The sequence below is a fragment of the Rattus rattus genome, chromosome 13, assembly GCF_011064425.1.
Source record: "Rattus rattus isolate New Zealand chromosome 13, Rrattus_CSIRO_v1, whole genome shotgun sequence".
Lineage (NCBI taxonomy): Eukaryota > Metazoa > Chordata > Mammalia > Rodentia > Muridae > Rattus > Rattus rattus.
In genome coordinates this window covers 68,817,695-68,839,661 of record NC_046166.1, presented here as the reverse complement: position 1 = coordinate 68,839,661, position 21,967 = coordinate 68,817,695, and the positions used below count along the sequence as shown (strand labels likewise).

Below are 21,967 nucleotides of genomic sequence, written 5' to 3'. Positions count from 1 at the left end.
CCCCCCCCCCGTCTAACCATGCTCCCGCTGCCAGAGCCGCAAACCAGAGTGTGTGTGTGACGTGGCGCTCATAGGTGCAGACGCTGCCTCAGGCCCGCAGGCTCCATAGGGCAGTTCAGGTGTCAGGAGGTGATGCAGGATGTTTCCATCCGGGCAAAGGCACAGGTGGTAGTAGGTTTCCTGGGCAGGCGCAGGTTCAAAGCTTCCTGGGACAGCAATGAGACAGTTTCCCTCACTCCCAGACTGAGCCTCAACTGAAAATCCTGCTGCCTCCGCCCAAGTGCTGGGCTTCACCTGCGTCCGTTTTTCTGATTCTCGCATGAAGTGGCTTCTCTGTGTTCCCAACATCCTGCCAGCTAGCCACAGAGGGACAAAAGGAAACCTGGACAAGCGTCCACCCCTTCACCCCATCCCACCCTACCCCCGTAGTCTCCTGGTAACTTCAGTTACCTTTGTTGTAAGAACCCGTCCTTCAAGCACAGAGCACGACCTACCAAGTCCCAGTACCACAGCAAGTCCTGGAATTTTGTTGCAGCCCTTGCTGGTACCAGTGACATCACTTTGGAAATCACGTTCCTAGAAAGTTCCAAAACCTGCGTGGACATGCCCCACAGGGCCGATCCGATGAGCAGCAGTTGCCACCTGCCTGTTTCTTTGTCTAAAATAGCCCAGCTGCGTGTCACCGGATGCTCTTCTGGGCCTCTGAGTCAGGGGTGCTTTGCTGGTGAAGGGAAATGCCCACATACAGCACGGCACATGGGTGGCACTCGTGCTAAAACACACACACAAGAGCCAGTGTAGCGTAGCGGTCATTTTTATACTGAGACACAATGACACTCCCTTAAGATGTCTTTCCCCAAATGGCAGCCCTATATCGTCCTCCTCATCACTGTTACTGCCATTAATACTAGTAAACTAAAACCACAGTGCTGGGGGCGCTCTGTGCAGCCTTCCCCAGAAGGCCGCCACGCTAAGGTAATGCTCCCTTCATTATGCCTCATGCTCTAGAGAGGCTCGGTGCTGGAGGCTTCCGAGTCTCAGGAGTAGAGCATTGGAATCTGTGTACCAGTCCCCTCGGTGCCATTTTTAGCCCCAAAATAACTAGGCACATTTATAGAGAAGCAAAACCTGCTTTTCTGGGAAAATGAGATTCATGCTGTTCCTGTTTTGTGGGCAGCCACAGCTGAGATGTGGGTGCCGCCCGGGATCTCAACTGTGTTCCCCCAGCTGGGATGGGGGTGCTGCTGCTGGAGGGGCTGCCTTCCTGCACAGACTGAGCCCGTGGCTGAGCTTGGGAGGTGCAGGGTGGAGAGCCGTTAGGAGGGAAGCTCTGAGGGCGAGGCATCTTCACAGCTGCGCGGGGCTGAGTGAGGGCTCGGAGGCCAGCGTGTCCTGGGTTTGGGGTCTGTAACCTGGCAGCCCGGGTCAGAACGCCTCCCAGACAACACAAGGCATGAGGGCAGTTCTTATACTGATTGTCACATAGGGAGGAACTGTATTCTCCACATGTTATTTTTGTGTTTATGTGCATGCGTGCGTGCGTGTGTGCGTGTATACACGTGAGTACCAGTGCTTACAGAGGCCAGAAGAGGGCATCAGATCCTCCACGGCTGAAGTTATAGGCCCCCGTGAGCTACCTAACATGGGAACTTGGGAGCCAAGCATGGGTCTTCTGCAAGAGCGGTCTTACTCCCTGAGAGTCTCTCCAGACCCTTGCCATCTTTTCTCTTTCCCAGCTGTGTTTAGCTTTCTTTCTTGCCTTTAAGTGTGTGTGTGTGTGTGTGTGTGTGTGTGTGTGCGTGCGTGTGTGTGCGTGCATGCGTGCATGCGTGCATGCGTGCATGCGTGTGTGTGTAGTCTCAAAGAGCTGATGCAGGTCTAAAGCAATCTGTGTCCATGAGCAGGCTGACATTTCTGGGGTTCGGATGCTAACTCCCCAGCCGTTTTTCCTAGAGCCACGAGCACAGCTCTGTCTTCATCACTGGAGAATCTCTGCTCTCCTTGCTTTATACTAAACTCGGATGGACAGAAGGAACGAGGGATAAAGGGACAGACAGGATGAACAGCCAGGACAGGGATAGAGCCGCGCCACAGTGGTCTTCAGCGATAATTAACAGGTCTTCTGTGATAATTAACACAGCGGCACAGACCCAGGCTCCACACATCCGTCCTGGCACCCCTGTGACCTCCGGGGCATGCTCAGAAATGGTTCTGCAGGGAGAGAAGGAACAGGTCCCGGGCCTGCGTTCCTGTTTTCAAACAGAGCATCAGACTTAAGGGATCCACGGCCAGGATCACAGAACTGAACCAATGCCATGTGACCCTTCATCCAGCATCCAGAACATACTGTTCTGCACCTGCCAAGTGCGGGTACCGTAGAGTAGACCCCCGCAGTGTGTCCAGCCATGGGACAGTGTCAAGCGCCCTGGTGACTCCTTTCTGCCTAGTCCTCAGCAGGCATGGTAGAGCCATGCCCAGGTCAGAGCTGGCCTTGTAATGTCCAAGTGCTGTGTCAGCCCTGAGTCAGCCCTGTCTTCCTGGCCTGCAGGGCTATAAAAATCAAACCACGGGCCTCATCGCCACCCCCATCAAGATAAGCAGAGTGGAAGGTATGAGGAGGGATACCACAGAGAGTGTCAGAGTGAGATGTGACTCCAGGAGGAACTGTGGTCCTCGGGCTGAAGCGTGGGCCAAGTGGACGAGGGATAAGAGGGCAGAGCCGGTCTGACAGGGCCAGGAAGACTCCACATTAGCAGGAGTCTGCATTTCTCATCTCAGCGGTTAGGACTCCAGGGGAAGAGTGTGGGCTGCTGCTCGGCTTCCTGGTCCGCAGGCAGAGACGGGAACAGCGGAGATGGCTGGAGCTAGCTCCTTGGTCCTTAAGTCCCAGTGCAGTCTTTGCATTTCCCTGCGGCATGGAGAGAAAGGAGGAACTTGCTGTTTAATCCTCCGGTGGTGCCTCCTCACAAGCTGCGGTTTCTTGTTCTGCTTCTTCAGTCCTCCTTGGAAGTCCTGTGACTCAGCTTCCACAGGATCCCGGGGCAGTTCCTGTTCCGCCTTGAACTCAGCCGAGGGGCAGTGCTGATGAAGATTTGTGTCCCCGGATGTGCAGAGGGTCCTCTATCCCTGCAGACAGTTCTGCACCCAACATGAGCGCAGGGTAATGGGTGGGAAGAGAAGGCCCCTTGGGCGCTTACAGAAAGCAAGGCAATACAAGGTGAAACACCCTGCCTTGACCTCCGCCTGAGGCTGGGCACAATATCTGCTATGAGGAAGTCGGTGCTGATTTCCAGAGACCAGGAAGCTGAGCAGGTATGACCTTAGCTGTCCCATGAGAACAGTACACAGAGCAGTCCGACCCTCCCCTGACCCCATGTCCCTCGCTTGGGCGTGAGACTCAGAGCTACCTCTTTCTCTGGTCCTTGGCACTGGATCATGCCCAGGACCCCCACTGGTCCAAACCCAGAGAGCAGTTGCAGGATCCTGGGCTGGTGACATTTATTCCTTGTGTCTGGAAGCACCTTCACGCAGAAGGTGCCTCCTCCTCTGTGATCTGAGTTAAATCACAGAGATCTACTGGTGTGTGTGTGTGTGTGTGTGTGTGTGTGTGTGTGTGTGTGTGTGTGTGTTATGGTCAGAGTTAAGCAGGAAGCAGATGGATCTTCCAATCCACGCTTCTTCCTCCAGTGATGCCTGACTGTGCAGGGGTGGGGGTGACCAGTGGGCATCTCAGAACCCTGAAGACCATGCCAGCACTGAGACCCGTGGGTGCCAGCCTTCTTTGGCATCCCAAGAGTGTCCCAGTCTTGAGCCAGAGATCCAGAATGTAGCAGACAGCCCCTGTGGGGGTGGCAGTGTGGGCCACGTATTTCATTTCCCATGTGAAGGCATCCAGGAAGAACTGTCCCCTGGGCCAGCCAGTGAACATTAAACAGACTCTGCTCAGCAGGAACCCACAGGGAGGATTCAGGGGCCAGGCCAGTGCTAGCATAGAGGAAGCTGTGTGTCGGCATAGCAACAGTCTAAGTGAACACATGCAGAGGACTGGGGCCCGCCTCCTCGCCTGCCCACACACAGTGTTATTACCTGAGATGCTGGTGTTGGTCTGAGTGGGTGTCGGTTGGAAGGAGGAGGTGATTTTGCTAAGGTATAGTCTTGAATACAGCATCCCTAAGGAGTCTGGAACAACACTGGCAGATTAAAAATAAAATAAAATTCAGCAAGGTTGGAGGTTACAAGATCAATATCCAAAAGTCAGTCTAGTTTGTGTGTGCCAGCATCAGGCCGCCTGAAGAAACAGGCGGAGGAGGGGAGGTCAGGAGACCTCCCCGTAGAGCTCCTAACCTGGGTTCTGCCACCCCTGTGCAAGCATAGCCACTCCCACCCTGGGATCTTCCATTAAAACGAGATACGGCTGATGCAGGCTGTACCTTAGCTGAGCCCGACTCTCCTGGGAGCATCTGTGTGGGTGTAGGGTACCGTGACCTTGGTGAGCCTCTTGCCTCTGATGGGTCACGTGCTCTGCCCCCTTGTTCTCTTAGGACACAGTGCTGTCCGTCCCCTCCCCTGGGGCATCTTAAGTTGCTCAGATTTAGAGAGCCAAGGTTGATACTGACTGTGAATTGCTTGGCTTTCTAGGGTGCTGCTACGCTGTGCCTTGACTTGGCTTTGGCCTCTACACCCCCTCTGGTCTCCATGACCATATAACTGGGGTTTGCCGGCAAGGCCTTGTGTGGTAATGGTGCTCTGAGGGTGCCCGTCGGGGAATGAGACTCCACAGGGCTGCTTGCTTCAGGCAGGCCTCAGGGGAAACTGCTCTAGGACGATGTTATGTCTGAGGGAGCCTCATAGTCGTTGCCTGGATTAGAGAGAGGGGCCAGCCTCCTCCCAGGTATCCATAGCTGTGCTGCTCAGTGGGCTGTGTCTCCTTGACTCTAAACTGGCAGCCATCCCTCCCGCAGTCCCCTTTCATGTTGTGTTGCAGTTGTTATCTCAGTTTGTGAAGGCACCGTGATAAAAGGCAAGCAGCACTGGGTTCTGTGAATGACTTGCCTGCCTGGGGAAGTCACAGGAGCATTGTGCCCACAGCTGCTATTGTGTGGCTATGGGCAGGGGACTGGTGCTATTGCAGTCTCGGATTTGAGCTCTGGTGATCCCCACGATCCTCGGGAGTGGCTCAGCCTTGCCCTACTGTGTGTCGTCTTGGCCTGCAGCACTGCTGTAGACTCTGGCTGGACCCCGTGGATTCCCTGAGTGACCTTACTTCCTCTACTCCCCCAGAATCAGCTGGAGGCCCACCAAGACGAGGGGATGGTCATCTCCCACATGGCTGTGGCTGGGGTCGGCATTTGGATTGCCTTCACCTCGGGGTCCACGCTTCGCCTCTTCCACACAGAGACCTTGAAGCACCTGCAGGATGTCAACATCGATGCCCCCGTGCATAGCATGTTGCCAGGTACTCCCCCAGGAGCGGAGGGTCCCAACGTCACGGTCCCTAGCACAGCTTGCAGTCAGGTACCTCAGAAGGAAGGGGAAAGGGCAGCAGGTGTTCAAGGGACGGCAGGGACAGCGGCTGCTAATGCACACATAGCCAGTGTGTTCACATGTGCCCCGTGTGTGTGGGTGCACAGCCACTGTGTGTAGTGCCTGGCATGGCTTAGCGTGTGAGCCATGTATACGAGTGTGTAATGTGTATAGACCGCTATTCGTCCTGTGCACGAGTGTAACAAAGGTTGCATTAGTGGCCACAGTGGACCACATGGGGATGCCAGAGGCAAGACCAGGTGAAAGGAGTCATCCTGAATGTACCTGTGGCCAATAGGAATCGCTGGAAACTTTGAACAGGGAGAGGGGAGAGGCTCTCGGAGGGCTTGCCCGCCTCTTGTCCACAGGCTCCTGCCCAACGGGCTGCAGGGAGAGAGCGTGGGAGGGAGATGGGGATGTCGAGCACAGGAATGGGCTGAGTTGGAAAGTCAGCAGTCGGGGTGAGGGGAGCTAACCGCCTGCCAACTGCCCGGTGTTCTGTGTCGGCTAGGGTTTACACGAGGGTCATAGGTAAGCCAGGCCACGACGCCTCGGAAAAGCATAATAATACCTTAGGGGTCGTGATGCAGAAAGGCTGCGCACCCACCCTTGAGGAACAGTGGGGAGGCAGAGAGGCAAGAACGGTGGCCGCTGGACCGATCCACTGAGCCCAGAGGCACAGGCATCTAGGGCTGCTGACGCGCTTTCCCGTGGGACTGGCCGCCGACCGGTTTTAGATGTTGTAGGTTATTTTATTTCGTTAGGAAAATAGAGGTTTCTTTAATACATATTTTTTTAGAGAACAAGAGTGATTCAGCGTCAAGGCTGGCCCCCGAAGCAGGCTTCCTTGGACCTGACTGATTTAAGCCCTGGCCATCCGGACAGGTGTTTGCTGTTGCAGTCTGTGCTGGCCCTGAGACAGAAACCATGTCAGAAGCACCAGCTGCCAGCACAGGCCTGCGTCCGGCCAGAGAATGCCCTGCACTCTCTATTGACATGGAAAGGGACAGGAGTTAGATTGTTCTGTGATAAAGGCTTCTGGGGCCCAGATCCTGACTCGGTGCCCTGTGGCCTCCAGGGAGGCAGCTGTGGTTGCCATGGTTCCTGGAATCCTGAGAACCAACCTCAGGAATGTGTCCGGGCCACAGGCCCTGTGTGCGGCTGAAGGAGGTGGTAGGGGTGGGTGGGGGAGGGTTGGCGGGGGGTGGGGGTGGGGTGGGGTGGGCTGCCTTGTGTTTATCCCCCTGCAGTTTCTACATGGGCAGAGACGGGGGAAAGGAGGTATTGGCCAGTGAGTGCAGTTTGGAGGGTTGAGTTTTTTTATGAAAATAATCCTTGTACATGAAACAGTGAGACCAAACAGCAAGAACATCAGGTGAACAGTGAGGTGACCCTGGGGCTCTCCATCTCGCCAACCCTGCGTTCTCTAGTGTTTCCCATGACCTCAATGTCCACCCAATTTTAAAAATGACCTGTGTGCTGCTTTCCTCTGTCCGGCTTCCAAGCACATCCACTGGCAATTCCTGCTACGGACTCAGGCCGGAAGGGTGCTGTGCCCGTGCAAGCACCCTTGCCCACTTCCTCTCTCCTGCAGCACTGACCAGTGTAGCTCCTCCTGCGTGGGCAGGCAGCCAGTGCTGACTGGGAAACACTGACTCCCCAGTTGGGCGTGCAGCGTTCTGTCTGCAGCTGAGGCACACAGCAGGGCACACTCGTGTCCCTTTCCGGTCACTCTGTAGCCAGGGCCGCTCCTTAGCCTCCTCCTCTGTTTCCAGTCGGTTAGACATTGACTGGTCTCAACCTTCCCTATCGAAGCCTGGCCCTCGGCACCACCAGATTCATGGGACTGTGAGGTGTGGGCCATTTCCCAGAGGCTCACGCACTTCATCGGCCAGAGGGTGTGTCAGAGTCTCTCAAGTGTCATGGTTTGAATATAACACTTCCCCTTGAAAGCCCGTAGGTCTAAGGTAAGGGACAGGTTGGACCATGAGGGCCCTGGCTAATCTAACGATGGGTTCATACTTTGATGGTGTTGAGAGGTAGTGGAAACTAGGAAATGAGGTCTAGTTAGGAGTCGTGTTGCTGGAGGAATGCCTTGGACAGATGCCCCCCGCCACACACACACAACTCCTGACCTTTCCCAGCTATCATGCGATGAACAGCTTCCCTCCACACCCCCTTCCTTCTCCGGCTTGCCACAGGCATAGCCACAGAGCCACAGAAAGCACGGCCCAGAGTCAGTCTTCCCTTTAAGTTGCTGATGTCAGATATTTGATCACACCACGGACGATGGACTGCCGCAAGCCGTGTAGGACACAGCCTTGGGGACCCTCTGTCACGGATCTTCATCTGCCTCGTGTAGCTCATTGTTGTCCTTCTTATTTGTGCGTGGGTGGGACAGACAGACACAGTGGGCTGGGGAGCCTGGGGCTGAACCACACTCTGCAGCATCCTGTGATGTCGGTTAAGTGGCCTCCACTCCACCTTCGGGAGGCCTCGTCAGGCTCACACCCTCCAGTGTCAAGCTCTTCCAGTGGAGCCTGGTCACTGGGGTAGACTAACTCCGCCGAGCCCTGCCAGAGCGAGAGCCCGGTTCTGTCTCCGTGCCCAACAGTAGCTGCCGACGTCCCAGAGGGTGCCTGTGGGCTGTTCTGATCTCCAGCACACGCTGTGGTTTAGACAGAGTCAAGGCAGTGTTTCAGAGCAGTGTGCACCGCGGGCCGCAGCACGGCCTGAGTGTTCGAGCCACTGATGTACTGCAGGAAGTTCACGCGCAGGCGTGTGTGGGAGCGGCGCAGGCAACCGTCCTTTCATGTCCTTGTAAAAGTCCAACTAGGCCCTGCAGAGAGACACAACGCCAAAAAGAACAAGATTTCGAGAGAAGAAAAAATGACATTGTAATCGTCAGAACTTGATCAGAGAGCTGTCCTCTGAGAGGTCCCGAGACCACCCCATGGAACATATGAATCAGTTCCCAAAAGGTCGCCTTCCCCTTCCTCATGGAATTCAGTTCTAAGGCCATTTAGCATGGGCTCCTGATGTAAACCACGCTGTGCAGGACTTCAGCTTGGGCAGGCACGGGACTCGGAGAGCACAGGAACAGGTGTGGCTGCCGCATGGGAAGGCCCTAGGCCGCCCAGGTGCTTCCTGTCCTGTCCCCAGTACTCAGAGCAGTCAGAGTGGGGTGACAGCAGTGCTAGGGCACACTGGTAGAGCGGACACAGCCTCCAGAAGTGATGCAGCCAAGTAAAAGGGCCAAGCTTTCTATTAAAAAAAAGGGCCACTGTGTGTTTTCCAAGTGCCAAACCTAGTCATAAGGGGGTTGTGAGTTAACCTGCGCTCCTGGTTATGCGTGAATGGGGAACTCCATGCAGGGGTGTGTGTGTGTGTGTGTGTGTGTGTGTGTGTGTGTGTGTGTGTGTGTGTGTGTGTGTGCAGGTGAAAAAATAAAAAATAGCAGCACCCGGGCTCTCCTGCTTTCTTCCTTTTTGTTATCATTCACTATATTATCATTATTATTATTACTTAAGGCCATTTGGTAAGGGCGTGGGGTCAGTGTTTTGGGCTCCTGTGAGGCCCTGCTGCCTCGCACTGAGGCACCTTTATCTCCACATCCATGCAGGGTGTCTGTCTCCCGGCTTCCGTCCTTCCTCTCTAGGTCTCACCCCACTGCGAGACTCTACCATGCCATTCTGTTCACTCTCCTTGGAGAAACTTCTGACAGAAGGGATGGCTTTGCAAAGGCCATGGAACACGTCCCAGATTCTTACTATACTTAAGATAATGTAGGTGTAAAGTGAAATTCCTCTGAAAAATACACACGCACGCGCACACACACGCACGCGCACACACACGCACGCGCACACACACACACTCTTTCCTCGTGGGAGAACAGAGAATGAAGGATATAGATGTATTTCTGGATGAATGCAAATATCTAGCGACTCTTTCACCCTTCTTGCTTTGCTGGTAAGTCACCTTAGAAGCCACCAAATGAGACGGCATTACACAGGAGAAGCCCCGTTTGCCTGTTAATTGTCTTTGAAGTGAGATCGTTTACAGGAAAACTGTTTCACGGGCATCTTTAAAAGCCCAGATTAACACTCTAAAAACTATGAATTCAAAAACTCTTCTTTGTAGAATAAATAAAGGGACATTTCTTTCCCAGTGCAAAACCCTTTTAGGAGTCAGGGAGAGCCACCACAGCAGGCTGTCATTTGTGGAGCTTCCGCCTGCAGTTGATTGACAGCCTGGGTCCGTGGGCGTGGCTGGCCCTCAGGCACCGGCTCAGGGCAGAGCTAAGGCCTTGGGGTGCAGATGTATCCTCTGAGCTTCCCATATCTGTGTGTTTTAAAAAGGAAGTCCCCTCAGACTCCCTGGAACTTTCCATTCTCCCATCTGGCTTCCTGTCCCAACACGGGACAACAGGTGGAGGAAGTGGCTCCTGTGTGTTGGGTGGACCCACACAGCAGTCAGCAATAATGGAAAAATGGCGCGTATCGGCCCCTGGAACTTCTCGGTTTCTCAACAGTCTTTGAAAGCCAAAGCAGCTGCTCAAGTACCCAGCCACTGCGGGGTCAACCACGGGGTCAACTGGGATGCACCCCTAAGGAGGTCCATCACAGATAGACAGACTTCTAGAATCATACCGTTAGCTTCTGAGAAATTGTACAGATCCATGTTTGGAAGTAAACAAAGAAAAAATAATGCCTTTTATTTTCAAGACATCTGTTTCAGAGTCTGAGCATTTCATAAAAGTGGCCTCTGAAGGCATACAGTCCGCTTTGGCCCCAGTGTTTGCTTGTCCTTAGCGTGAACTTTGCGTCAGAGGCAGATATAGCAAAAATAACCTTTGTTCCTCAGAAAACAAGAGTCAAAGGGCGCTCCGTGAGCAAACTCTGTGCCTCCCTCCGCGCCGGTCGGCTTTGGGCCGAATGCCAGGACCAATCTTAAGACTCTTTCAGCCCAGTGTCACTTTCCATGGACGCAGAGTCCCTTGCAAGCTCCCTGATACTCTGAAGCCTGAGAGACAGGAGATCCCCTCCACACACACCAGGCAGTGGCTCTCACTCCTCCCAGCGCCTCCCCCGCCCCCTCCCGCCCCGCTGGCCTGGTCAGTTTCCTGGCTACAGAGCAGGCTACAGAGACTTCTCAGACTCCATGGGCTCCTACCATCACCAGCACCTTGATTGTGGGGTACACTTGAACTGAAAGTCTGGAAGCCCCCCAGACAGTGCCGCGTTGTCAGTGTACACACACACACACACACACACACACACACACACACACACACACACACACACACACACACACACACACACAGAAGCGGGAGGGCAATGAGGCTCTGTGCAGCCGTGTGGAAGCAGATGACTTCAGTAGCTCTGGGTTGGTTCACTCCTGACAATGGTCGGAATACAGACTGGAGACCTGACTGTGTGCTTGCTGCTGTGCTGGTGAGGCGCACTGAGGGGACCCCTCAGGACTTTGTCTTTCTCTTCTGGTGGAGGAAGGCTCAGGGCACAGGCGTGAACATCTTAACGGCCCTTCCTGCAACAAGGTTTAGGAGACTTGGGAGGCTGCCCTTGATGTCCAGAACATTTCCCAGCTCCACACCCACCCCCTCCTTCCCACCCAGCAATGCCACCTGCACAAGGAGCAGGGCATGGGACACTTCTCTCTCTCTCACCCAGGGCACCAGCGTCTGTCTGTGACCAGCCTGCTCGTCTGCCACGGCCTGCTCATGGTTGGTACCAGCCTGGGTGTTGTAGTGGCCCTGCCAGTCCCTCGGCTTCAGGGTATCCCCAAAGTGACAGGTAAGTGGACACAGCAGCTCCTGCCTCTCCTCAGAGCGTCTCGGCATCTGGCTGGCTGTCCTGTCATCTTTAGAGAACTGTAGCATGCTTAAAAGAGATGCTTGGCTTGCTCCATTTGCATGCTCTCCGTATACTTCTGCTCTCCTCGTCGTTGTCATCAGTAGTCCCGAGGAGAACCGATCCTGAACACTCTACTGCCCATGAGTTTCCATCAGAACATAGCATTTGCTCAGGGGAAATGGAGCCCTTCTTCCTGGGTGTGAGGAGGAGGCTGGGTGTGTACCCCTCCCCAACATCATGGGTCTGGGGGTTTCTACTTCAGGACGCTACTCAGGCAAGCCCCGTCCAGGATGGGAAGACTTCAGTAGCCTGGAAGGGACAGCTTGAATATTCAAATGAGAGGAGAGGAAATGTTTAGGAAGTGGTTGTCTTAGTTGAAAAGAACATGGCTGAGAGCACAGCTTGAATGTTCAAATGAGAGGGAGGAAATGCTTAGGAAGTGGTTGTCTTGGTTGAAGAGAACATGGCTGAGAGCTGCTGTAGCCCCCCTCCCTTCCTCCCTCACCCCGTCTTTCATTTTGAGTGTGATAGGTATTCACACCTGGTACCCAGCTACGGCCCCAGCACACTCACTCATTTTAAAGGTTTCAGTTTTGCTAGGAGGTAAAGTTTTAATCACAGGGTGTTTTCTGTTTCAGTTGTAATGGGATAGCATGGTGGCCACGCGTCTGCCGCCCAGCAGAGAAACTGGGGCATCGTTTGTCCGTCTGAGACCCCAGCCAGCCTTCTCAATTCACTTCTCCCTCCTCCAATCCTCCCTTCAGCTTTTTTCTCCAAGTTGAGCCTCACATGAATTTGCACCCCCAGAACATGGCAGAGATCAGTGACATAGGAAGGCAGGTCTCCTGTCAGTGGCCAGGAGCCCACGAGGTGTCCCCGACAGTGGGCCACACCACTGAAGTTCTGATTTTAGTAAACAACTATGGAATTGTGGGGGGGGATTGTTTGGTTGGCTTTTGGGGTTTTTTGTTTTTGTTTTGGTTTGGTTTGGTTTGGTTTTTTTTTTTTTTGTTTTTTTTTTTTTTTTTTTTTTTGTATGCTCCAGAAACTTTTGCAGTAGAAACTGCCAGGAGCTTCTGGTAGTGTAGACATTGAGTTCCTAACACTGGAAAACCTCAGTGTTTGACTTCTTAAGGCTCAGGGAAATAAAGTGCATTTGCACAGAGCAAGTGAGGAAGTGTTTCATGCCCAAAGCTAAAATCTTTTTATTCTGTTATTTTAGGGGTGTGAGTATGAGAAAATGTGAACTGAACTTTGGAGTACCACTCGTGTGTGTGTGTGTGTGTGTGTGTGTGTGTGTGTGTGTGTGTTGTGTGTGTGTATATGTGTATGTATGTATGTATTTGTATGTTGTATATGTATGTATATATGTATGTATGTGTGTATTGTGTGTGTGTGTGTGTGTGTATGTGTGTATGTTGTATATGTATGTATATATGTATGTATTCTGTATGTGTGTGTACGTGTGTGTATGTTGTATATGTATGTATATATGTGTGTGTTTGTATGCATGTGTGTGTATGTGTGTATGTTGTATATGTATGTATATATGTATGTATTCTGTGTGTGAATGTGTGTGTGTGTGTGTGTGTGTGTATGTGTATGCCATATGAGTGCAGTGTGCACACAGAGTCCAGATGAGAGCACAAGGTTCCCTGGGTTTGTAGTTTGAGGCAGTTGTGAGCTGCCCGGTGTGGGTGTTGGGACCTGCACCCCTGCCCTCTCCGGGAGCACTAAGCTTGCTAATCCACCGATCCATTGTCCACAGGGATGTGACTCTGCCTTAATCGCCCTGTGTTAGTGCCTCCGACAGCTTCTGTCTGTGTAGGCCATGGGGTTAGATCCTGCACTTTGATACCCCGTGCAGCCTGCTTGCTATTAAAGATCTCTGTTGAATTGTCCCGCAGGTCGAGGCATGGTCTCCTACCATGCGCATAATGGGCCCGTTAAGTTCATTGTCACAGCCACAGCATTTCAGAACAAGGACAGAGCCAGGGACAGACCACGTTCCAGTTCTGAGCTTCAGGATGAAGACCCCAAGGACTTGCTCTGCGGTGAGGAGGGCACTTCTTGCCTGGGCCAGACTGACACCAGCACAGCGGTTTGGTTGGGAGACTCCCTAGGATTGACAGCTCAGAACGACCTGTCTTCATCCTCGGGGTCACTGTCCCATGGCTCCAGCTCCCTAGAGCACAGATCTGTGGACAGCAACCTGTGTGACCTCCTGAGGGACCCCAGTGCCTTTCCAAGGAGCAGGGCACAGAGCTCTAGGAGAGCCAGAGCCAGTTCAGCGCTGGTGGTATGTGGGGGCCAGGGCCACCGGCGGGTGCACAGGAAGGCCAGGCAGCCTTCTCCAGAGGACCTGGTTTCTTCAGTGATGGTGTGGCAGATCCCGCTGCTGGGCATGTAGGTCAGAGGTCAGAGGCAGCTGCCTGGCATCAGGTGGCGAGCCAGGACAACTCTCAGCCGGATGCAGGCCGACTGACAGGCAGCATCCACACCCTCGGGGACCAACTGGAAAGGAAGTGTGCAGCGGTCACACAGCTTCCGTGCCTCGTGTGCCAGGGACGCAGAGGAGCATTCCGGCTCTTAGGTCCCTGAGCAACGTTCCAGGATAACGTTACAGTCCGCCCCGTCATTCACCTGAGACGCCAAGTGACCGTCTGCGTGAGTTCCAGTCACATCTCAGAGAACTGACGGGGAACTGTAGCATCTATTAGCATAGGAGGTCGTTAACAATTCTTAAAATCATTCTACTTGACTCAACCTCGCTACCATTATTTATATTCTATATATTTTTAAAATTCCAGAGTACAGATTGTAACAACTTAGAAAGCCAGGTAACACACCCCAGTCCAGTCAGCTTGGTATTTTGTGGGGGAGCAACTGAGGCTTTCCAAAGTAGACTTTTATGTGTACTGTCCCCTCTAACAAATAGTCTTTTTATATTGCATTTTTTTCTATTAAAAACCAACAGCTAACATTTAGTCAATGTCCTATCTGTAGCGTTTCACTTGTAATCTTTACATTAAGCCAAAATGTTCAGTACCCATCAAGTTTGAGCTCCAGCTTCCACACCGTACTTGCCCTATCTGCGTGGGACAGGTGCTGGCCCAGTCGTGCAGGGATGGTGCTAGTCGAGTCTTGGGTTTTCTGGGCGCCTGCTGTCAGGGAGCCATCGCAGTTGGACACTCCTTCTGAGTGGTCGTGGTGCTGATCAGTCAGCCCCTGCCCCCACTGCCTGCCGTCCCAGTGCCACCCCCCTTCCCAAAGAACGCACAGGGTCATGTGGGACACTTGAGAAGCAGCCGCGGATGTCAAGGGGCATGAGTAACCCATAGACTCCCTTTGCTCCGCCTGTATTTATACATCAGTGTCTCACTTACTGGATGGTTAAAAAAAAATTTTTTTTTTAAACCTAATGCAGATATTCACCAGGAACAACTTCTCAGCACTTTACAAAGGACTAAAATGCTAACTTTTTACCTTAGCCAAATACTTTCTAAATTGCACATATACCCAGCCTTTCTTAAACTGTTAGCTGCTATCTCATTTGATAAAAATAAAAGACTTTATTTTAGAATATAGTATTGCAAGTTGCCTTTCTTCCCCCCCCCAAAAAATACGAAAGGGTGATTACATCCAGGAGGAGAGGAAGCAGCCCTCCTTCGATGCCCAGATGCAGAGACTCTGCACTAAGTGTAAAAGACGACGCACGGGAGGGCGAGGACCCTCGAAGGCCTGCCGTGCCCGCCGGTTCTCACGATGTATCACAACACGAGGCCATTTAACCTGCCTGCCTTGCTGATATTTTCGAAGACCAAGGCGAACTCCTCGAGGACAGACAGAAGAGACTCACAGAACAGGCTTGTGGTCCTAGAAGGCCTGTGCCACGGCCGTTCCCACGCTGCAGATACAAGGTGTGCACAGAACAAGCTCCACCACAGCTCATTGCCAGTGAGAAGCAGGCTGGGTGATGGGCATCCAGCACCGCCGAGGTGGGGACTCAAAGGGAGGCAAGCCCTGCTGTGTGGCCTGGGTCTGTTGAGTCCTGGATTTGAGAGACACAGGCGTGTCAGCGCCCTCTGAACAAAGGAACACACCAAAGCCAGTGCACTTAATGAGCTCCCAAACCCTGTATGTATCAGTCACGAAGCTAAGCTCTCATAGGCCTGGGAATGGAATGTGGACCCCATCATGTTGGCACCTTCCTCTGGGACCCTCAGCCTCAGCTTAATACTTAAGCCCCCCAGTCCGAGAGATGCGTGCCAGGCGTGGGGTCACGCACGTAGAATCTCCTCGGAGAACAGTGTCCAAGTGTCCCCGTTCAAACTCAGAATAACACTTATCCCTCAAAGCCAGTTTCTCTCTGTCTTCCTGGAGAGGTGAGGAGATGTGAAACCTGTTTCCTCTCGAGAAAGCTGCAGCCCCATCATGAGACACCACATTCTGGAAGCACTCCAGATACAAAGAATGTGTAAGAAATTGTAAGGTTTTGACCAAATTTGAGGAGCTGCAAACCCACAGTCTAACAGTCGCCTGTCTCCTGCATTCAGCACCTGTCGCCCGTCCTCCTTGGATCTGAGGTATGGAGAGGTAAATAGGTGGCTCATCAGGGCAACGTGAAGAAGAATCCAGGAATCAGAGTGTGATGCTCAAACAGATCCAGGTTGGTGCTGGAGCTCAGCACACAGTAGGCCTCATCATCAGCCAGTGCCCAGCATGACCCTGGTGAAGTGTCCACAGATCAGCACAAGGAAGCCCCGAGGACACGCTCCCACAGAGGCATTGCCTCCCCCAGAGTACTCTGCAGTCGTCTCCTCAGACACATGAGCAAGCTGGTCTGGGTCTATGCTGGCACCGACCTGATAGCCCCAGCCACCCCCAGGGAAAGCCGGAAGCCACCAGAGAACAGAATGACCTATTCGCTGGCTTCTGGCCAGAGAGGGTCTCAGCAGTGGTGTTGGGCCCACAGCAGTGGCACTGGAGATGTGTGCAGTCCTCAGGCCCAGCTTGACACACTCTGCCACTCAGGGTGGCCTCGTTGAGGCGGGCTCCAGTGTCGTGCCATCATTTCTAGATGAGCCAGTTTCTTTGTAGCCATGGACACTGAAGCCTGGAATGCATTTTGTTGTAATTGGTCAGAGTGGTGTGTATCCAGCATTGCCTCAGCCATGATATCCCCTAGTGGAAGACAGTCGTCAGGCCTGGTGACAGCAGGATTTATTGGCTTCTCCTCAAGCAGGTGGCCCATTAAAGTCACCGTCCAGACGGAGACCTGACAGTGGCCCTATCTGCAGAGTACGGGACGTGTCCCCATCTACGCAAGGCTCGTCAACCCCAGCTAGGGACCTAGAGGGAAAGCCTGTATATCTCCTGTCCCTCACACCTTCACCTTGGCGCCGTCCACCTCTACAACCTTTGGCCCTCCTGGAACGCAGGGCCTGCTCCATGTGGGGACACAGAAAGTTTCACTGAAGAAGCAACATCAGCTCTGCTCCAGACCTCTGACAGTTCTCATCCTTCCAGATACTGCTTCCCCTTTTTGCTATGCCCTTCTGCACCCTTAAAAGCATACACACATGCACACGCACACACACATGCACATACCACATATGCACCCATTTACATGCACACATGGGTCTCCACATGTGTGCATGTATACAGTTATACACAGGTGTGCACCCTCGTGGGCACACATACTTTTCCCTCTAATAATCACCGCTTTCCACAAGGAACTGTTTGGGCAATGCTTACTGGAGTGGAAAAGGAAAGCTCAGGCAGCTGTTGGTCACCCCAGGCATGGGGCCAGCGCTCCCACTGACTCTGGGAAAGAATTAACCCCTTCTTGGCGAGCAGAGTTGGACAGCCTTGGCATCTGAGAGCTGCTGTCAATGTGGGTCATTTGTGTGTTTCTCCGGTTCCTGTAGACCTCTACTTCCCTGTGAATGTCTGTGCCCATAAAGGGCTCATTATGGTTCTTACGTAGTGTTGTGTGGATGACAGAGTTGGTGTGGGGTTGGGGGTGGGGGAACTATAGCTCAGGGAGTTTGGAATGCACTCTCCCTGCCCTGGTAGACCCAGGCTGTCTCAGCCATGTGGCCACTGTCTGCTGAAGCTGTCAGGAGCCCGAGCAATGGCCAGCAATGGGATAGGAGTAGCCACCCTCTTACCACTCTTAGCTGGTGAGACAAGGCCAGCGTGAGCCAGGCGAGCTGCTTCTGCTCATCTTCTGGTGCTTGGACAGGGCACAAAGCAAACAAGCAGAGCCCAGTGCATCCACCCACACAGTCAGCAGCACCTCGTCATCCCGTGCACTTAACTCACTGCTGCCATGGTCCCGAGGCTCTGGATCGCCGCCTGGGAACTTGGCCTCTAATCCCGATTCCCCTGTGTAAAATCTAGGAATTCCGGGGCCCAGGTTCAAATGGGACATCTGAACCTGAACAGTGGAGGCCAACCACGGCCCCATAAGAGCCCAAGAAGGACAGCATCCTAGAATCCCATAATCCAAGAAACGGAGGGCAGAGTGAATGTCGTCGTCGGACGCCTGCTAGGTGGAGGGTCTGTCCATGCTAGCTTGGCTCCAGCCTGTCCACCTTAAACAAGCCTCTCTGACACACTGGGGGCACTGAGGGAGGGAAGGCCAGGGACCCCGGAGACATTTAGAGCCAGCTCCTCCAGCAGACTAAGGAGAATACAGATATCTGGCATGGATTCAGGAAGGGAAGCAGGAGGAAAACGTGTTCTCAACCTCTCACGGAGAAATAACTGCACTTAAAAAGTGCGTAGGACCTACACTCGCGGCTGGAAGGCGGGCTCTCCACGGATGACAATATTCTCCCTGGAGATGGTGTCTGCATCCATTCGACTGTCAGAGCTGGGAAGGGAAGTTTGCTCACACCTGCCCATGGAGCACAAAGGCTGTATTTGCATTCTGAAATCCTTTTACTTTTCCAGAAGGAGCCCTTTGTGGGGTGGGGGGTAGCAGTGGAGGCAGGGTGATGTGGAGGCAGAGAGATCCAAGAGGAGAGGGGAGAAGTGTCTGGTTGGGGATGAGGCAGGGTTCACTGACTACCCAAGGAGCCTGTGCAGAGGCAAAGGACACTACAGCGTCCTTCGGTCCCTGGGCCCAGCAGGAGCTGTGGTCCGGCTGGGGCAAAGGAAGGGACACTGATGCAGTCATCCTCCAGGGACCTGCAAAGGCTAGCTGGTGGCTCATTCAGGCAGGAGCTAGACAGGAGATGCTCTGCGAATCCCTCCCACCCAGGGGCCTGAGGCCAAGGCCCAACAGGCTAGAGGGGACTGCTTGTCAGGCCCTTCTAACCAGTCTCTGCCGCCTTTCTCATTTCCTGCTCCTCCCACTGGAGATCAAACAGCTTCTGGCCGCAGGGAAGGAAATGGGGGCAGGGCACGCTTCCCGGGCACAGCCAGGCAGCTGGCCAGGCCTGCCCAGGCTGACCCACTTCCCAGGATGCTGGAGGAGAAGCAAGAGCGAGAAAAGAAAACGCCAAAGCTCTGCCCAGCATGGACCATCGTAAGCTCGCTATCTTCCTCAAGTCCTGTGAGATCAGGGTATTCAAGAAAGGCCAGCCTCGGTGGCTCCCTGTGTTTCTAAAGTGCCATCCGGTGCCATCCTGTGCCCCGCAAAGCATCCCCTCTTAATCCCAGAAGGCAGCAGGGATTAAAGGCACAACTGGGCACAACCTAGACTGCCTGTCCTGCTTACCAAGTGGTCAGATTTCCGCTAACATTTATGGAAATAGTCTAGGCCTGTTTTCAAACACTGGCACCCACCGAGCTCTCTTCTCACAAGTATTACCACTGCTTCTGCCCAAGTGAGTTCTGGGTAAAACGGAGCAAAAGAACTCCACTTTCCATCCACTTCTGCAAGCTCAAGTGTTTGGAAAGACCTGGGGAAACCTGGCAGGGTCATCTCACAGGGCCTGTCCTGGTGGCAAGACACGGGGCATGGAGTGCATAGCCCCCACCAGACTAAGCAGCTAGCACGAAGCTGGAAGCATCCTGGGCAAGGCTGGTTAGGGCCTCTGGCCGGTTTAATCTAGTCCTGTGGTAACGGCTCTCCATTCAGTCTCTTTGTGTTTGCTCATTTGTTTCTTTGCATTTAGTCTGTTTGCTTTTGCCTTTCCTTGCTGCTATTGTTCGCTTGTTTCTTTGCAGTGCGGTGAATGGAATCCAGGCGCTTGACATAGGCTCTTCCACTGAGCAGCACCCCAGCCCTTATATGTTGTTTAGTAAATGTTACATTTACTCTAAATTGTAAAGGGGGGTCTGTAATGGATTGAAGAGGTAGGAAAGCTTAATTCAAGGTCGGCTGGTTCATACCCTGGCAAGCTAAAACAAACAAATAAACAAAACAAAAACAAACCACCATTTCTATAGCTAGGGCACAAAACTTCTGTCTCAGTGCCATGGGGTTGCAGTCATAGAATACCAAAGCTGGGAGCTATAAACTGCAGTTCTGGAGGCATAAGTCTGTGGCTGAGGTTCAGGTGGGCTCTGCTCTGTCCGTGGGCTCTCGGAGGGGGGCCTTGTGTCTCTGCTGACTTCCAGTGTTCTGTGGCATGGACACCCACCCCTAGACATCTGATTGCCACGTCTCCTCACCCAATCTTCTCCCTGCTTGATGACTTTGCTCTGAGATTCCTGTTTATGTCTGTCTTCTCTGCCTTTGGGACATCGGTCATGCACCTCTGGAGCCTGTCCCAGTGACCTCTCCCTGTCCTGACAGGAACCTCTGGGAAGTTATTTCCCTATTTCCTAATACAGTTACATTCTCAGGTGGGCTGGGAAGGGAATACCAGCACACACACACACACACACACACACACACACACACACATGTATACAATCCAACCCCTTGTAATCTTTGAGGTTTCCAGGGTACACTATCCAAGGGAATTATTTAATTTACACTTCTGAGAACTTACTACTTCAAGCTCTATTAATTAAAGACGACTTGAAAATTAGTTTTGTAGAAACTTTAGGATCAAGAGTGAGATGGCTATCCTATTTTCATCTGAATTTTCGTTATATTAAACCATCTATGGATCCAAAGCCACTGCTCATGTTCCACACCACACCGAGTCACCAAAAGAGAACAGATTTGTGTGACAACCTGTACCTTGGCTGCCAGGGCTGGCACAGTACCGAAGCCCACGAGTTCTGGCTCCCGGGACCGTGCCTTCTGCGGTACAGAGCTCCCCCCAACCCCCACTTCTTCCATGATGTCCATCTGGAGCCGCCTGGCCACTGCACAAGGTTTCCACCATCCTAAGTGAGTCAAACCACTTTTACGAGGCACAGCTCATGGGCACATTTAAGCTCTACTAAGCAGGGTGGCCCATGCCCGAAACCAAAGCACTGGAGAGTCTGAGGCAGGAGGATTGCCATGAGTTCAAGGCTTGTCTGAGCCACGTCATTTGGCCCTTTCAAAACACCAAAACCAAAGTAACAAATATTTGACTTAAAACAAAATATGGTCAAGATGGGAGGGACTTCCATGTGGTATTTTTTTAAATATATTTTTATTTATTTATTATATATATGAATACACTGTCGCTGTCTTCAGACACACCAGAAGAGGGCATCAGATCTCATTACAGATGGTTGTGAGCCACCATGTGGTTGCTGGGATTTGAACTCAGGACCTTGGGAAGAGCAGTCGGTGCTCTTAACCACTGAGCCATCTCTCCAGCCCTCCATGTGGTACTTTGTATTCTGTAGCAAGGATCCCCGTTCATTTGGAAACCACAAAGGAGCAAGGCTTTGAGCTGGATAGGAGGGGAACCCTGCTCTATGTGTATCTGATGTGTGACCAGGAACAAGTCCATTGCAAGCTCAGGAACAACAAGTCTCCTTCCCTGTGACAGGGAGCCCTGTGGACTTTCTGGTAGATCATATTGCTATAAATCAGAGCTTCTTAACCCCATATGGGGTTATGAAAGAGACAACAGTGTAAGGATGTGCAAAAGACAAAAGTCTATTTGAAACTAAACACGTAATAGACCCGGGCTGTTTCCTGCAACGCTCACCCAAGTACCACAACACTTCCGAACACAGGGCATATACACCTCGCCGGACAGCACCAATGTTTGCCGCCTGAAACGCCTCAGCTCAGATTTCATGCTCGTGTCAGGAAGTGCAGGGGTTTTACTGTGTGTACTAATGCTCTGCTCTCACAGAAACTGTTTAATTTCAGAAAACGAAGACTTTCAATGTTTTCCTATTGCCATTTCTCGGCATGTGTCAAAATTAGTGAGTTTCCTGTTGAATACTTCATTTTAAAAATTGCTGTCATTAATTGCTCGAATGTTATAAAAAAAAGTCCAATGAATCTTGCCTTAGGATTAGGACAAGGTTTCCAGTGACTTAATGAGATGACCTCATGCATACCTCTGCCTTTCTGTACTACATAGCCTATATGAAACGGTGCTCTCAGCATTGACCATTATAAAATTAAAATACCATCTCGGGGCTGCAAGAGGACTCGGCAGTTAAAAATGTGTACTGCGTGTCCAGGGCATCTCGGTTTAGCTCCCAGGATGCAT

General features: G+C 52.5%; 1 protein-coding gene across 2 annotated transcripts in view; it reads left to right on the top strand.

Annotated features, from left to right (window-relative positions):
• Nucleotides 1-14,983, top strand: part of Arhgef10 (Rho guanine nucleotide exchange factor 10) — an 89,784-nt gene extending 74,801 nt beyond the window's left edge. For both annotated transcript variants that reach the window (XM_032918949.1, XM_032918950.1), the window contains 3 exons: nucleotides 5,281-5,455; nucleotides 11,214-11,336; nucleotides 13,304-14,983. In XM_032918949.1, coding sequence (XP_032774840.1) covers nucleotides 5,281-5,455; nucleotides 11,214-11,336; nucleotides 13,304-13,806 — 801 coding nt within the window. In that variant the 3' untranslated portion in view covers nucleotides 13,807-14,983. The remainder of the gene's footprint in view (nucleotides 1-5,280; nucleotides 5,456-11,213; nucleotides 11,337-13,303) is intronic.
• The last annotated feature ends 6,984 nt before the right edge of the window (nucleotides 14,984-21,967 follow it).